Below are 17497 nucleotides of genomic sequence, written 5' to 3'. Positions count from 1 at the left end.
GGTTTATTTTTTATATTGCATACAAGTTTGAGGCTCGTGTAAGACCGAACAGTAATAACAACAACAACAAAAAAAACGGACACATAAAACATACAATAAAGGGAGCGGGAGACAAGATGGGGAGAGAGAGGGAAGCACACAAGTACAACAGTAGAGAACAGGGACATCGGGAGATCTGTGGGACGGAGAGGGCTTGGGGGAAGGAGGCATGGGAAGAAGGGGGGATGGGGGGGGGGGGGGGAGGTAAAAAACAAAAACACAAAAAACACGTGGACACTCCTTGGACTTCCAGGAAAGAAGTCGATATTTCAAAAAAGTGGATCTGGGGTGAATTAACGGGGGTAGAAAAGATCAAGGTTTTGGATGGGGGTTAGAGATGGTGGTGAACAGCTGTTTTAAAGACCTGGAGGGAGGAGTGGGATTGAAGAGTCAGGGAGTTTGTTCCAGAGGCGGGAGTAAAGAGGAATGAAAGAGTGAAGGTGAGCAGAGTCTTGATTTTGGCAATTTCACAAGAAGAGGGTTGCTGGCAGATCTTGTACATCCTGCAGGAATATTTACACCTGCAGGGGATAGAGCACAGACAGAGCAGGGGGAGCTAGGCTAGAGATGAGTTGGTAGAAGACAGAAAGACCCCCCAATCTGCCTGGAGTGAGTCAGTGAAAGGCCCTCGGAATCAGTTTCATCGTGGGAGATATCAATGATCTTCAATGCTTTGGTATCAATAGCGTGAAGCCGAGCTAGGTGTGAAGCAGGAGCACCGGCCCAGAAGGGAGACCAGTATTCCATCAAGCTGCGGATGAAAGCTTTGTATGTGGTGAGGAGCTCAGGTATACCAAGGAAGGACTTCGCATGACGGAGGATGCCCAGTCGGCGACTGCTTTGGAGGCCAGCTTGGAAATGTGGTTTTCCCAGGAAAGATCATGGCAGATAGTGAGACCCAAAAGCTTGAGTGACAGAACTTCTTGGAGAAGATTGTTCAGAAAGTAGATGGAAGGGTTTTCCAGATTGTCTTTTCTGAGAGACATAGTGAGAGTGTGAGATTTCTCAGGATTGAAAGACATGTTCCACTTGTTTGACCAGTCTGTGTTTTTGTCCAGGTCTGCAGAGAGTGAAGAGGCTGCTGACTGCCGATCTGAAGGTTGAGATATGGAGCGGCAGAGAGTGGAGTCATCAGCAAAGAGATAGAGAGGATTTTCCAGGGAGTCGGAGAGATCATTGACGAAGACCAGAAAAGCACAGACCCCAGAACACTGCCTTGAGGAACTCCAACCTGAACAGGAAGGGGAGATGAGAGAATTCCATTCAGGGAAACACGTTGACTGCGACCAGAAAGGAAGTCCGCAAGCCATGCGTGGAGATTTCCATGAATAGCATAGGAGGAGAGTTTGGTGAGCAGAGCTGGGTGCCAGACCGTATCGAAGGCATGTGATAGGTCAAGTGAGACAGCTCTGATTTCCTGTTTGGCGTTGAGGACCTCCATCCATTGTTGAGACAGCAGAAGCAGCTTGTCCAGAGTAGAATGACCTGGTCTGAATCCAAATTGATGATCAGAGATCAAGCCATTGGAGAAGAGGAAGGGTTTGATATCTGAAGCAATGATGGATTCCATGACCATGCTGATAATTGGGAGCAGACTCATTGGTCTGTAGTTGTAAGGATCTGTTTTTGCACCTTTTTGTGTAAAGAGGTAATTTTGGCTGATTTCCAAACTGATGGAAGATGACCTTGAGCAAAAGAGAGGGTGAAGAGAGCAGAGAGAGGGTGAAGAGAGCAGAGAGAGGGTGAGAACGAGCGACAGAGCAGGATTTTAGGACCCGTGGGCTGATGCCGTCTGGTCCAGTTGCAGAATCAGTTGGGGTTTGACATAAACTTCTCCACCTTGTCAGGAGAGAAGGACACGGAGTCCAGGAACAGCTGGGTTCGACTGGGTAAGGTGGGTACAGAGAGCGATGGGTTTGGAACACAAGACACCGACACCCACACCCACACACACACACACATCACCCCTTGCACAGCAGCGCTACAAAACCACTGATGACCTTACACAAGCAGTGAGACTTGCTTTTAATCGTAACACCCACAAAATGCTTAGGAAAATGTCCCACAGAACATGGCACAAAATTATTCTCTGTAATGACAATGATGGAGCACAAATGGATCCAACAGACACTTGAGGCTTGCATGTCATTAGTCATCCATATTACTTGCCGGTTTGTTTAGGTGGTGTCCAACAGAGTCTGCTAATGTTCCAATGGCATCGTACAAGATCAAGAGGTTCTTATGTTGGTACTTGTTGAAAGCAAACACCAAGGTGTCCAATATGAATCCGAGGTATGGTACAAGCTCTGTACAAGCTTCCTCTTCCAGAGTGGCAAAAGCACTGCAGTGGGGGGTCGAAAGAGGGCGAAGGGGTATAAAAACAGACAGAAGCAATGTCATCCGAAGAAGTTTTATATCGATAGGACATCTACTTTGGAAGGGAAAAGTATAGGTACCTGCACGCTGCTTCTTGTACACGTTTGTTCGAATCCAATATTCGAGCCAACAGTTGGCTCATTAGGGGCTGCAACTGGGTCTCTGCCGGTTGTCCAACCACCCAGTGAGCATATCGAGACAGTGACCAGCACGTGATGGAACGAACAAGCGCCTTCTTGTCCGATAAACAAGTAATGAGATGGGGGATAAGCTCGGGGAGGTAGGGAGACATTCCTTGCATGCAGCCTGCAATATGCGGTAGGTGGTTGGGGAAGGGGGAGGGGGGGGGGGGGGGGAGGCAGGGGATGGATATGAAAGAGGAAAGGTTGGCTCAAAGAAAAATACTGTCATTAAGGGGAAATGAGGGAATTTGTAGGGGGTGGAGAGGGGTGGGGGGGGGGGGGGGGTTAGGAGATGGGATATTACCTTCGGCAATTGCCCCCAGAACCAGTATTCCAGATTCCTTGTAAACCCAGTCTTGATGAAACAGCAACTCTTTAAGCAAAGGCAACAGATGAGGTAAAAGGTCCTCCCTGAAAACATTAGCCAGGACATCCAGCGCTGCTGCTGAGCACTTTCCTGAAAGAGATAGAAATAGTTTGCAATAGAAAGAGAGAGCAACAGAAACAAAACTAAAGAGTTCATAGAGCACGATACCTCACGCAGTGTTCAAGTTTATACTGTACTTCAATCTTAATAAAATGATTTTACAGATTGTTTAAAAAAAAAAAAAACCCCCAGAAGTTTAGCGCTACTGAAGCAGTCTTGTACACCACCCTTGTACAGTACATTACTATAAACTGTAATAAGACAACGTTGAGTCAGTCACAGTTTTGGAGGTCGATGCTTTATTGATCACCATAGAACGCAGCGTCAATCGGCATCGTACTTTGCCATCTGCAAGAGTCTGGCTACGTCTGGCTACTGCAAGAGTCTGGCTACTGTAAGAGTCTGGTACGTAAAGAGTCTGGTACGTAAAGAGTCTGGCTATCTTTTAATCTCGCCACTTCATGACGTAATTGGCCGAGCCGTGTCACATAATTTTCAGACGGAATTTTGTGACCCATTCAATTAGCGTTGCGTATTTCGTCAGATTATCACGCATTAGTGCGTTTTATCACTTTTGGTTGTGATTGAAATGGTTTGTTGTGTAGCAGTGGGGGTGTCCTTCACGAGATGGACAGGGGATCCCGAGGAATTTTCGGTTTTATCATCCTTGACCAGGCAAAAAGGTGCTCAACTTGGCAAAGCAAATTCCGAGATACCTCTCAGCCAATAATGTGAATTTTGTCTCAAAACTATGCGACAACCACGTAATTATGGCTACATAGACACATCGAAGTGCGATGTCTTTTCCACCCTCAGCGTGACTCGGTGTGCAAGATCGCATAGTCTGGCAACGTATCTACGACCTCCATAACTTGCGGGTACCCCACATCCTCGTTGGGGGTGCTACAGGGTGCTAAACTATACCGAGTGGTCAAATTTGTCACTCACCCTTCTCGTTCCGAGTCTCGGTTGGGGTGCTGGAAGGCGCCAGAGTACGTCCTGGGATCATATTTTGCATTAGTGCCACTCGGTATAGTTTCAAACTACGCAGTGAGGGGGATCCAGTTGAAGGGCTCCAAGTCGAGCAAACTCGGTCGTCATGTGATTGCACTGGTCTTGGTGGGCACCCCATGGCACATGACCCACTAACACTAAGGTTTGCGACATTGCCAATGAAGACATACCGACCACCATCCTCGTGGAACGGAGCACCGTAGTGTCTTCGCAACACGCCAGCACGTCGTGGATTTTGCATCCCCTTTCAGTGATAGCCTGCCTTTGCCTCCCTGGTTTACCAGGGAGGCTGAGGCAGGCTTGAAATGTGCAATCGTCAAACACGTTACAGGAGCAAGTGCATCATTTGACGATTTATCAAGCACAAGAAGCATACAAACCTCATGACGTCTTTGTCTTTTACTTATATTGAGCAACTATGCGGCCACCACGTAATTATGGCTACCTAGACACATCAAAGTGCGATGCCTTTTTCCCCTTTTTGTTATCCTTCTAAATGTCTCAGTCGACCAAATCACTCAGTCGAGAGCAAACCTCCACCAGGCTGAGTAGTTTACGTTTTCTATCCCACCGATAGACCAGATCTGGATTCGGACCAAAATATAATTGGTTTGTTATTTTCGCCAAACCAACTCATCCACATAGTTGTCATAAATCATCACAACTTTTTGAAATACCATACGATATATAGTTTTCACCCTATCACTCAATGGTGAAGAATCACTTCAAAAATAAAATACTTCTCGTATCTGAATCCGTAATTCAGATCTTCACCAAAACCAAATTGATTCGTCCTTGTCACTAGCACAACCTGTCCACCAAGTTTCGTCCAAATCCGTCCGTAACATTTTGAGATATCATGCTATATATTGGTTTTAGCCGTATCACTCATTGGTGAAGAATCACTTTTATAAAACCTCTGTCCGGATGTGTGACATGGAATAATTGATGAGATTTTGATGAAGATCCAGATGCAGATACAGATACAGAACTTTTTAAATGATTCTTCAACATGGAGAACTAGGGATGAAAAATATGAGGGGCAGTCAAGAAGTAACCTTAAAATATTTTTCACAACTTGCTTATTGCATGTACAGGTGTAACAACTGTTATTTTTCAACATAATCTCCATTCCTGAATCTCCATTGCATAATCTCCAAAAATGTAGTGGTCTGGGAGGGTCATTAACCAGTGTGGCAGCTACATTCAAATGTAAGGTGCGCACAGAGGGAGCTGCACATGGAGGAAATGTTGAGTTGGATCTTGGAGACGGCGTGAAGCTGGAAGGTGTGAAAACATTTTGCTACTTCGGAGACATGCTGAATGGAGAAGGTGGATCAGACTCGGCAACGGTTGCTCGAGTGAGATGTGCATGGAAGAAGTTTCGGGAACTGAGTGGCGTGCTCATGAGGAGGGAAGTGTCGTTGAAGCTGAAGGGAAAGGTGTATGCTGCATGCGTGAGAAGTGCTATGATTTATGGGAGCGAGACATGGGTAATGAACGTAGAGCAGCAACGAAGGCTGGAAAGGGTGGAAATGCGAATGGTTCGGTGGATGTGCGGAGTATCGTTGAGAGAGAGGAAGACAAATGATGAATTGTGAAAAATGATGGGAATAGAGCCTGTGATTGATGCTGTGAAGAGGAACAGGTTGAGATGGTTTGGTCATGTGTGGAGGAAGGATGAAAGTGACTGGTTGAGAAGAGTGATGGAAATGAATGTAGAAGGAAGTAGAGGGCGGGGAAGACCGAGAAAGACTTGGCTAAAGATGGTGGAAGAAGAAATGCGGGCAAGGGGGTTAACAAGGAGAGATGCAGAAAATAAGGCAAGATGGAGAAGATTGTCATGGGGACCGCAAGGCTAACTTATAACCCCTGCTCTAGCAGGGGAAATGGCCTTAAAATGCATGTTGTTGTTGTGTGTTGTATAATCTCCATTGCGTTCAATGCATTTTTTCCAGCGCTTTAGCAAGGCCTGGATTCCTCTAGAAAAAAAATATTTTGGTTGTTTGAGTAGCCATTTGTGCACCGCCTCTTGGACCTCTTCGTCGGATCGGAAAGTGGTTGCACCAAACGCCTCTTTAAGTGGCCTAAAGATGTGGCAATCCGAAGGGGCGAGGTCTGGCGAGTAGGGTAGATGAAGAAGACACTCAAAATGCAGGTCCTGGGTTGTTGCAGCTGTAGCGCGGGCAGTACGGGGCCGAGCATTGTCATGCTGCAGCAAAACACCGGTAGTTAGTCCACGACGTTTTGATCCGATTGCCGGTTTCAGGTGATTTTTGAGGAGGTTGCAGTATGATGCACTGGTGACTGTGGCCCATCTGGGCATGTAATGCTCCACAAGTGGGCCTCGGCTATCCCAGAAGAGCATCCGCATCACTTTTCCAGTGGACGGCTGTGTGCGGAATTTTTTGGGCTTTGGTGAAGTTGAATGGCGCCACTCTTTTCTTGCCCTTTTCGTTTCTGGCTGAAAGTAGTGGATCCAGCTTTCATTCCTAGTCACTACACGCTGTATGAAAGTGTCCCCTTTTGTTACGTAACGTCGCAGAAGTTCTTCACATGCGTCCACTCGCCGTTCTTTCAGTTTGGTTGTGAGTTGTCTCGGCACCCACCTTGCAGACACTTTGCGGAACCCAGCACGTTGTGAATGATATTGTGTGCTGAACCATGGCTAATATTCAATTCGGAGACCACTTCATACAGTGTAATGCGATGGTTTTCCCTTAGCACGCGCTCAACTCCTGCAAACATTTCTGGTGTGTCGGCTGTTTGAGGCCGGCCCGAGCGTGCGGCGTCTGCCACACTGGACACTCCCCTTTTAAACTTCATGTCCCAGTTGTACACCTGCTGCAGCGATAAACATGCGTCACCATATTGCACCTTCCTTCTGCGATGGAGTTCACACCCTCACTTCCTAAGAAACGGATGACAGAACGTTGCTCCTCCCTGGTGCATGGTTCTAAGGGAGCCGCCATCCAGGAACTGCCCTACTGACGTCATACGCTCAATGCTGCCAGATCCAAAACATGACTCTTACCCATAGATATAACATATGTCATTTACAACTACACACATTACATTCTGGAATTTATATCGCCATTTTAAGGTTACTTATTGACTGGCCCTCATATATACTGTATAGCACGGTATCTCAAAAGGTTTTGGATGTATTCAGACCAAACTTAGTGGACAGGTTGGGTGTCTTCCAAGGAAGAATTGATTCTATCTTGGTGAAGATCCAGATCCGGACATCGCAAGTCGTTCGGCTTATCAGTGGGATACAAAATGTAAACTGTTCAGACCGGCGGAGGGATGTCCTCTACAGAGCGTCATTCTAGTATTCAACTTTGTTTGACTGCCAGGTAGGTAGACAGACTTAAACAATTACCATAATCCTGCCTGTGCATGCGCCCTCGGCAAGAGACTCCATACAATTTGCTAAATTCAGTTCAAAGTACTGCTAAACTGCATTTTTGTGTTCTCATTCGTGTAGTACAGTGTTAAAAATATAGAATTCAATTGAAATATAGTTGTTCCTCGATCATAGACTGACCTCAAAACAGGCAGACAGAGTGAACCGATTACTTAACCCCGCTTTTCACTTCATGCACGAGATTATGACTAAATAATTAGTAATATTAAGATAATTTATGAACACACGAACAATACAACCAGGAGGCCTAATCAGGGAAAATAAACATACGTATGTTCCAATCCGACAAAGCATCTTCATCAATGTCATCGTCTTCGTCTGTCGAGTTCTGTCCATCAGCCGCGTGTGCCTGGGACACTGTTCGTGAGCGATGGAATCTTGGACGAATATCCTGTTCTGTGTCTGGGACAGATTCATCTTCCTCCACGTCACCCTTGAAAGACAACGTTAGATAGTGAGACAGCATGCTCGCCAGATCAAGAAAAAGCTGCTTCCGGGTGATGAGGAGAAAAATGAAAGGGAGCAAAACGATCGGACAATTTCAATCGGAGATGGTGTGAGTGAGACGGATAGAGACAGACAAACCTACTTTGAGCAGAATTATATCAATTTCAGAATACTTCATTCCATTCACGAGAACCGGAACGAGTCTAGGGAGAGAATAGAGGAAACAGCATGAAAATGTTAGAGGAAGAAGGTGGTGGTCAAGTATCAAATAAAGAGACATCATCAGAACAAGCAAGCAGGTGTGTCCAGTGTCCACTCTATAAAGGCATTCAACCATGACCGCGTACTGTGCCAAATGTCCAGATAGAAGCTCTTTGCAAACAGGCTGTTCAGCCAGAGTGAGCCAGAACTCGCATGCCTCCAAGGCGACATTCTCATCGGCATCTCTCGTTCGCTGCAGCATGTACTGAATAACAAGAAATCAACAAGGGATAAATATCACACATGAATGAATGAGTCACGATTCGGACGGCTGGTTCAAAAGATTATTAGACTGGGCCAGAGAGGAAAAGCCGCATCATGCATCAAGAAACATCACTCAGAGTGCCAGGAGGGACAGATGAGGCAGACAAAACTGCACAAAAGAAAAGAGGAAATGGAGGGGACTTTGCTCGGGGAATGAACGCAATGGGCAGAAAAATTAAATCTGCATTATGCTTTTCAAAAGCCATATAATCGAAGTGCAGGTACATTCGGAGAGGCCCATGGCAACTTCAGGGCCCATTTCATGAACAAGACATTTTGAGTGACGACGTAATTAGTAAACAGGACAACATCATTATCGATGTATCAAATTTACATGCGGTTACAGCAAACCTTGTAACAAAATGCAAACGGCAACGCAACATGTCGTGATTACACCACGTCCACAATCTGCCGATCCATCTTTGCGACACTCCAAAGGTCCCAAGACATCAAATATGTAAAACGTGTTGCCTTTTAAAATGACTGCGCTATATCAGCACCATGAATAACATGAGTCTTCTTTTTCTTTTTAAGTTTGAGTCTCCTCTCTTCATAAAGTCTAAAGATCAAAACTATACACAAGACTTTGATTGGCAATGAGCAGTCTTTTGGCCCATGGGGAAAATGGATCCTCATCCTCAGGGAAAGCCAAATAGAACTATGGGACCATGCCAGGACCCTCAACTGAGTGAAAACTCCACCAAGTAAAATCTGTGGACTTTTAATCTATGGACTGCTCCTGGACTCTGTGTCCTTCTCTCCTGACAAAGTGGAGAAGTTTCTGTCAAACCTCGACTCTGATTCTGCAACTGGACCAGACAGCATCAGCCCACGGGTCCTAAAATCCTGCTCTGCCACTCTTTCACTCCCTCTCTCTGTTCTCTTCACCCTCTCTTTTTCTCAAGGTCATCTGACATCTGCTTGGAAATCAGCCAACATCACCGCTTTACACAAAAAATGTGCAAAAACAGATCCTTGCAACTACAGACCAATCAGCCTGCTCCCAATTATTATCAACAGTCATGGAATCCATCATTGCTTCAGATATCAAATCCTTCCTCTTTTCCAATGGCTTGATCTCTGATCATCAATTTGGATTCAGACCAGGTTACTCTACTCTGGACGTGCTGCTTCTGCTGTCTCAACAATGGATGGAGGTCCTCAATGCCAAACAGGAAATCAGAGCTGTCTCCCTTGACATATCACGTGCCTTCGATACGGTCTGCCACCCGTTCTGCTCACCAAACTCTCCTCCGATGGTATCCATGGAAACATCCACGCATGGCTTGCGGACTTCCTTTCTGGTCGCAGTCAACGTGTTTCCCAGAATGGATTTCTCTCATCTCCCCTTCCTGTTCTGGCTGGAGTTCCCCAAAGTAGTGTTCTGGGCCCTGTGCTTTTTCTGGTCTTCATCAATGATCTCTCCGACTCTCTGGAAAATCCTCTCTATGTCTTTGCTGATGACTCCACTCTCTGCCGCTCCATATCTCAACCTTCAGATCGGCAGTCTGCAGCCTCTTCACTCTCTGCAGACCAGGACAAAATCACAAACTAATCAAACAAGTGAAAAATGTCCTTCAATCCTCACAAATCTCACACTCTCACTTTGTCTCTTTGAAAAGACCATCTGGACAACCCTCCCTTCTACGGTCTGAACAATCCTTTGGAAGAAGTTCTGTCACTCAAGCTTTTGGGTCTCACTGTCTGCCATTATCTTTCCTGGGAAAACCAAAGCTGGCCTCCAAAGCCAGTCGCCGACTGGGCATTCTCCATCGTCCGAAGTCCTTTCTGGGCACTTCTGAGCTCCTCACCACAAACAAAGCTTTCATCCGCAGATCAATGAAATACTGTTCTCCCCTCTGGGCTGGTGCTCCTGCCTCACACCTAGCTTGGCTTCACGCTGTTGAAACAAAACATTCAGAATCATTGGAATCTCCCGCGATTAAGCCGATTCTGAGGGTCTTTCTCTCTCACCGCAGGCAGGTCGGTGGTCTTTCTGTCTTCTTCAGACTCCTCTCCGGCCTAGCCCCCCTGCTCTGTCTGTGCTCTGTCCCCCAAATATTCCCGCAGGATGCACAAGATCTGCCAGGAACCCTCTTCTGGTGAAACGGCCAAAATCAAGACTCTCTGCTCACCTTCACTTTCATTCCTCTTTTCTCCCACCTCTGGAACAAGCTCCCTCACTCCCTTCAATCCCACTCCTCCCTCCAGGTCTTTAAAACACCTGTTTACCACTATCTCTTATCTTCCCCCATGCAAAACCTTGATCTTTTCTACCCTCGTTAAAACACCCCAAATCCGCCTCTTTCAATCCCCAACTTCTTTCCTGAAATTCCCAGTAGATAAATTCCTAGTAGTGTTCATTTGCTTTATACCGTGTACCCCTCCCACCTCCCCCAGCCCTCCCCCTCCCACAGATCTACCGACGACCCTGTTCTCTACTGCTGTTGTGCTTGTGTGCTTCTCTCTCTCCCCCTCTTGTCTCCCCACTCCCTTCATTGTATGTTTTATGTGTCTGTGCATGTTTTCAAGTTCAATGTGTTAGTCTTACATGAGCCTCGATTCTGTATACAAAAATATATATACAGTACAAATATCGTTTTATATATACATATATATATAAAATAAAGAAATAAAAATAATTTCAACCTTAAAAAAAAAAATTCAGCGCGAACCACTTCACAAATCAGCCGGCAACCATCTTCACAAATCACGGCTCCCAAAATCCAGGATCTCTGCTCACCCCCACTCATTTGTTAATATTTTCTCCCACCTGTGAAAGCAACTTCCACATTCTCTTTAATCACATACTTCCCTCAAGGTCTTCAAGAGAGCTGTTCACCACCATCTCAGATCATCCCCCATTCAAAGCCATGATCTTTCCTATATACAGACCCAATATGTACAAAATGGAAAGACCTGTTTCTAGAGCGAGACACGGACAACAATTTAATTTTCTTCGCATTGAAGGTTACCATCCAATCATTCTCCCACTTCAACACATTCTCCAAATCATTGTCCAGTGAAACTCCAACCTCATTGCGAGTGGCATTGAGTGAATCAGCAGATGTACAGTAGAGTGAGGAGTCATCAGCATACATGGCTACCTGAGACAGAACATTATCAGGAAGATCATTTATCAGGAAGATCACTCTGTTCCTAAAAAAGGAACAGAGTGGGACCAAGGACAGAACCCTGTGGGACACCAGAATTGATGGAGAAGACTGAACCTGAAGTACCATCTTCACACCTTGCGATATGTAAGGAAAGATTTTCTTCTTTTTCTTTCTACCTCCATAGGATAAGGAAAGACAGATTTTTTTATTTTTTTATTTTTACCTCCACGACATGTTCTATTTTTGTTTGTTCATGTGATGTTAAAGTGTTTAGACTGGGAGGTAGGCAGCAGATAATGTTGTCGATCCATAATGCAGGTCTATGGTAATCCCACAATTTGACCAAACAGTTGGTCCAGCATACAAAGTCTTACACCATCACACTCCCACCCCGTCGCACTCCAGCCTGTCGCAAGTCTTCAAATTCCCTCCCCAACGCACTCCCAGCCCATCACACTCCAGTCTGTCGCACTCCAGCGTGTCGCAAGTCGTCAAACCGCCGCCCAATCGCACTCCCGCTCCACTCCAGCCTGTCGCAAGTCGTCAAACTCATGCCCCATCGCACTCCCACCCATCGCAAGTTGTCAAACGCCTGCCCCGTCGTACTCCGACCCTGTCGCACTCCCAACCCGTCGCACTCCCAACCCGTCGCACTCCCAACCCGTCGCACTCCCAACCCGTCGCACTCACGTCCTTCGCTAGTCGTCAAACACCCGCCTCGTCGTACTCCCACCCCGTCGCACTCGCGTCCTTCGCTAGTCGTCAAACACCGCCCCGTCGTACTCCCACCCCGTCGCACTCACGACCATCGCAAGTCGTCAAACACCCGCTCGGTCGAACTCCCGCCCCATCGCACTCCCACCCATCGCAAGTTGTCAAACTCCTGCCCCAACGCACTCCCAACCCGTCGCACTCCCAACCCGTCGCACTCACGTCCTTCGCTAGTCGTCAAAATCCCATGCCATCACACTCCCACCCAGTCGCACTCCAGCCTGTCGCAAGTCATCAAACGCCCGCCCCATCGCACTGCTGCCCATCGCCACACTCTTTTCTGTGGCCCAGTTTCACTCCTGTGTGCTAAATTTGTCTAGTCACTACAGTAACTGCAAATGACAATACACACCCACAGAATCATTACTATTGTGAAGACTACAATAAAGAGGAAGGCTATCGACAATTAGAGGGAGGTGAGGAATAAGGTTACCTGAACAATGGCGTGCATGTGGGGTAACAGTCGGTCCATGCGCACTTCCAAAAGCATGACGAGTGCTCTACAGACGTTTTTCCGCACATCCGGTTCCTCATCAGATGCCAATGCAAAAAGGTTCTGCAAAAAAACATTTCACACATTCCCAAGTGAAAAGACAAATAATGACCAATGTAAACAATCCAATTTGGACTGCAGATAGGTAGAAGAGGTGCCGTGGAGTTTCTTCGCACCTTTTCAGGCTTTGGCAGAATACGATGAATATCAAATATTGTCACATGGTACGACACCATTCGCGTGTCAAATGCACTCATTTATACATGTGGATAACCCATTGAAATGACTTGTTTTTCTGCGTATTTTGCTCCATGGTACATCACACCGATGGAATATTGCACCTGGATGATGTGCTCGACACTAATCGTCCACGCCTATGTTCATACCTCAATGAAGCTATCGATATGAAGCATCAGTGCCTGAGTTCTGCTGATGATGAACTGATTTACACAAGCAACAGCATGTGACCTGGGGAAGGCAATAAATAAACAATGTGATGGAGACAAAAGGACGGAAATAAAACAGAGGTTTTGTTGGAAAGGGATTCAAGGTAATCACTGTTGCTTACAAATCGATAATAAACAACTTAGAATGAAGTGAATGAATGCTAGGGCCATGGGGATGGAGGGAAGAGGAGGAAGGGGCACTTCAGGGGCGGGTGAAGGGAGGGAACATGGAATGCAAAGTAAGAGATATACGGTATTGGCCTTTAAAACATTTATATATTAATTATTTACCTGGAGCATTGTGTCATAAATACACCGGGTTTAAAAAAAAAAGTTTGTACAAAATGATGGAAAGAAAAACAAAATCATCCAACATTTCTACATTCCACGTGTGATTTAAATAATCCCGTGAATGTAATTTAAATAATCCAATTAAATAATCCACCTGTCCATACGATCTAAATAATCCACCTGTCTATGTGATTGACTTCCGGTCCCTCGGGCGACGAGGCTTGCTTCGATCTCTCCACGGCATCGAAGTTTGAGTGTTTTCCCATTCGTGTCTTTGTCGGGTTTCCGCTGGTTGTTTTGTTGTGTGTGTGTTGTTGTGCGTTTCTGTTTAGTTTTGGTTTTGTGGTTGTTGCTGATTTGTGTGTGATTGGTCGTTTTTTATTCGCGCGTCGTGCGCGGCCTAGTCTTTCCAGGCTCTCTTCCCCCCGTCGGTGTTTTGTGAGTGTAAGTTCTTTCCTTCATAGCATTTGCTTGTTTCTTTGATTTTCTTTTCTCCCCCCTGCCTCTCGCGGGCATCTTACCCTTTGTCCGGCGTTTTTAAAAACAGGACAAACGGATAGACAAAGAATTCTATATTGATTCTTTCTCTCCTCCCGGACACGTGCTTGTTCGCTCTCCTCCGCGTCTCGACTTGTGCCCCGCCCCCTGTATCTCGTTTTTCTTCCGCCTCTGCTCCTTCTTTCTCAAATCCACGTTCTCGCTTGGAGACTTTTCCCAGATTGTTTTTCATGGTTATCATGGTTCTGTTTGGATATTGTTGGAATATGTTTAAACCGCAGCCGTGATGCTGACGCCGACCCCCCCCCCCCCCCCCCCCCATCCCCAGAATTTCCATGTTTTAAACGTTTCCCGGTGTGTACCCTGGTCAGAATAGGTACACCGTATCCCTGCGTGTCGTAAGAGACGACTAAGAGGGTTGGCGTCAGGAAGGGCATCCGGCCATAAAAACATTGCCTCAAAAAGAGAACCATGACAATTACAACTACATATGGGCAGGGTGCAGCCCGAAGTGGAGATCGGTTTCTGAGGTTTGGGACATGGAATGTAGGGACAATGACAGGGAGATCAGGAGAAGTGGTGGAAGTATTGGTCAGAAGAAGAGTGGACATATGTTGTGTGCAGGAGACGAGATGGAAGGGAAGTGGTGTGAGAATGGTGAAGGGTAGGCAGGGACAGAAATACAAGTTTGTGTGGCAAGGGTGCCCAGAGGGCATGAATGGTGTTGGTGTCCTGTTTTCTGAGGAGTTTGTAGACAGTGTGGTGAGTGTGACTAGAGTGAGTGATAGGTTGATGATGGTGAAAATGATGATTGGAAAGCTCTTGGTGAACGTCATCTCGGGATATGCTCCGCAGGTTGGTCGAAGCGATGAAGAGAAGGACAAGTTCTGGTGTGCGATAGAGAAGCTGATGGAAAACGTGAAAGATGAGGAAGTTGTTGTGGTGGGAGGAGACCTAAATGGAAATGTGGGAAGGAGTATGGATGGTTTTGAGGGAGTTCATGGGGGTTACGGATATGGTGTGAGAAATGGAGAAGGTGAAAGGATTTTGTAGTTTGCTGATGGAGCTGATTTGTTGATTTTTAATACTCAGTTCCAGAAAGAGGATAATAAGCTTGTTACATACACGTCAGGTGGGTCGACGACAACCGTTGACTACCTGATGGTGCGTAGGCGAGAAAGGGGGCACCTCCGGGACACAAGGGTGATCCCGGGGGAGGAGGCTGTTTCACAGCACCACTTGGTTGTCTGCGACATAAGGGTGAAAGGTGCGAGGAGAGCTCGGCGGGTGAAGTACCAACCGAGAATGAAGGTGTGGAGGTTGAAAGAGGTGACAGTAAGGGAGGCATTAAAAGAGAGGCTGAGTAGGGTAGAGGATGATGTGGTTGAGCTTGAAAGTGGTTGGATGTCAATGAAAGCTAGTCTGTTGGGAGCCGTTGGTGAGGTATGTGGATGGACAAAAGGACCACCGAGGCACTCGGAAACATGGTGGTGGGATGATGAAGTTGGAAAGAGGATTGACGAGAAGAGGAAGAAGTTCAAGGAGTGGCAGAAGGCGAAGGGTACGGGAGCAGAAACAGCAGAGCATGAAAGTTATAAGGCAGCCAGGAAGGCTGCAAAGAAAGAGGTAGCAAAGGCGCAGGAGGCATGTAGGAAAATGTTCGGAGAACGCTTGGATTCGGAAGAGGGTCAGAAAGCAGTATTCAGGATTGCAAAGCAGATAGCGAAAGAGAGGTGTGATGTGATGGGGGTGAGTTGCTTGAAGGATGAAGTGGGACAAATTGTTGTCGACCCAGATGGAATTAAAGGAAGATGGAAAAGATATATGGAAATGCTGTTGAATACAGAGAATGAATGGGATGGCAACATAGAGAGTAACCCAGTTTTAGGACCGGCAGAGAAGATAACTGAGAAGAAAGTTGAGGAAGCGATAAAAGCAATGAAGAGTGGAAAAGCCGGAGGGCCGACGGGAGTTGTGGGAGATATGTTGAAGGCAGTAGGAAGTTGGGGTGTGAAGAGAATGATAGAGATCTGTAATCTGGTGGTGAAAGAAGGCCGCATTCCAGTGGATTGGGAACTGAGTACCCTCGTCCCTCTATACAAGGGGAAAGGTGACACCCTGGAGTGTGGCTCGTACCAAGCGATAAAGTTATTGGAGCATAGAATGAAGGTATTGGAAAGGGTGTTGGAGAGGAGGATAAGGAAGAAAGTGAAGATCGACGAAATGCAGTTTGGATTTATGCCAGGAAGAGGAACGACAGACGCGCTTTTCATTGTGAGGCAGTTGCAGGAGAGGTACATGGAGAAGAGGAAGAAGTTGTTTTTTGGGTTTGTTGATCTGGAGAAAGCATTCGATAGGGTTCCACGCAAAGTATTGACATGGGCATTGAGGAAGTTAGGAGTGGAGGAATGGTTGATCAGAGTAGTGATGGCAATGTACAAAAGAGCGCGCACAGCTGTAAGGACGAAGGACGGGAACAGTGGTGAGTTTGAGGTGAAGGTGGGAGTGCATCAGGGGTCCGCACTGAGTCCACTACTATTTGTAGCTGTGATGGAGGTGCTGGCTCAGAACGTAAAGGAGGGTTTACCGTGGGAGTTGTTGTATGCAGATTATCTGGTGTTGATTGCGGAAAGTATGGATGGACTGAAGGAAAAGATGAACAAGTGGAAGGAATGTATGGAGACAAAAGGTCTGAAGGTGAATATCGGAAAGACGAAGGTGATGGCAAGTGGTAAAGCATGTGGTGAGGTGGAAAGAACTGGGAAGTGGCCGTGTGCTGTGTGCAGGGCGGGTGTCGGAGTGAACTCCATTCAATGTACAATGTGCGCTGAGTGGGTTCATCAAAAATGTAGTGGTCTGAGAGGGTCATTTACCAGTGTGGCAGCTACATTCAAATGTAAGGTGTGCACAGAGGGAGCTGCAGATGGAGGAAATGTTGAGTTGGATCTTGGAGACGGCGTGAAGCTGGAAGGTGTGAAAACATTTTGCTACCTCGGAGACATGCTGAATGGAGAAGGTGGATCAGACTCGGCAACGGTTGCTCGAGTGAGATGTGCATTTTAGAAGTTTCGGGAACTGAGTGGCGTGCTGATGAGGAGGGGAGTGTCGCTGAAGCTGAAGGGAAAGGTGTATGCTGCATGTGTGAGAAGTGTTATGATTTATGGGAGCGAGACATGGGTAATGAACGTAGAGCAGCAACGAAGGCTGGAAAGGGTTGAAATGCGAATGGTTCGATGGATGTGCAGAGTATCGTTGAGAGAGAGGAAGACAAATGATGAATTGCGAAAGATGATGGGAATATTGCCTGTGATTGATGCTGTGAAGAGGAACAGGTTGAGATGGTTTGGTCATGTGTTGAGGAAGGATGAAAGTGACTGGTTGAGAAGAGTGATGGAAATTAATGTAGAAGGAAGTAGAGGATGGGGAAGACCGAGAAAGACTT

At 46.5% G+C, this 17497-nt stretch overlaps 1 protein-coding gene across 2 annotated transcripts in view; it reads right to left on the bottom strand.

Annotated features, from left to right (window-relative positions):
- Positions 1–17497, bottom strand: part of LOC137421317 (transportin-1) — an 89870-nt gene that overhangs the window by 58932 nt on the left and 13441 nt on the right. For both annotated transcript variants that reach the window (XM_068107238.2, XM_068107239.2), the window contains 8 exons: positions 13207–13288; positions 12761–12883; positions 8263–8381; positions 8058–8118; positions 7739–7901; positions 2902–3054; positions 2496–2721; positions 2209–2380 (listed from right to left, as the gene is read on the bottom strand). In XM_068107238.2, coding sequence (XP_067963339.1) covers positions 2209–2380; positions 2496–2721; positions 2902–3054; positions 7739–7901; positions 8058–8118; positions 8263–8381; positions 12761–12883; positions 13207–13288 — 1099 coding nt within the window. The remainder of the gene's footprint in view (positions 1–2208; positions 2381–2495; positions 2722–2901; positions 3055–7738; positions 7902–8057; positions 8119–8262; positions 8382–12760; positions 12884–13206; positions 13289–17497) is intronic.

Source organism: Myxine glutinosa, chromosome 2, assembly GCF_964187855.1.
Source record: "Myxine glutinosa chromosome 2, kmMyxGlut1.1, whole genome shotgun sequence".
Classification (NCBI taxonomy): Eukaryota; Metazoa; Chordata; class Myxini; order Myxiniformes; family Myxinidae; genus Myxine; species Myxine glutinosa.
This window is presented reverse-complemented; position numbering and strand designations above follow the sequence as displayed.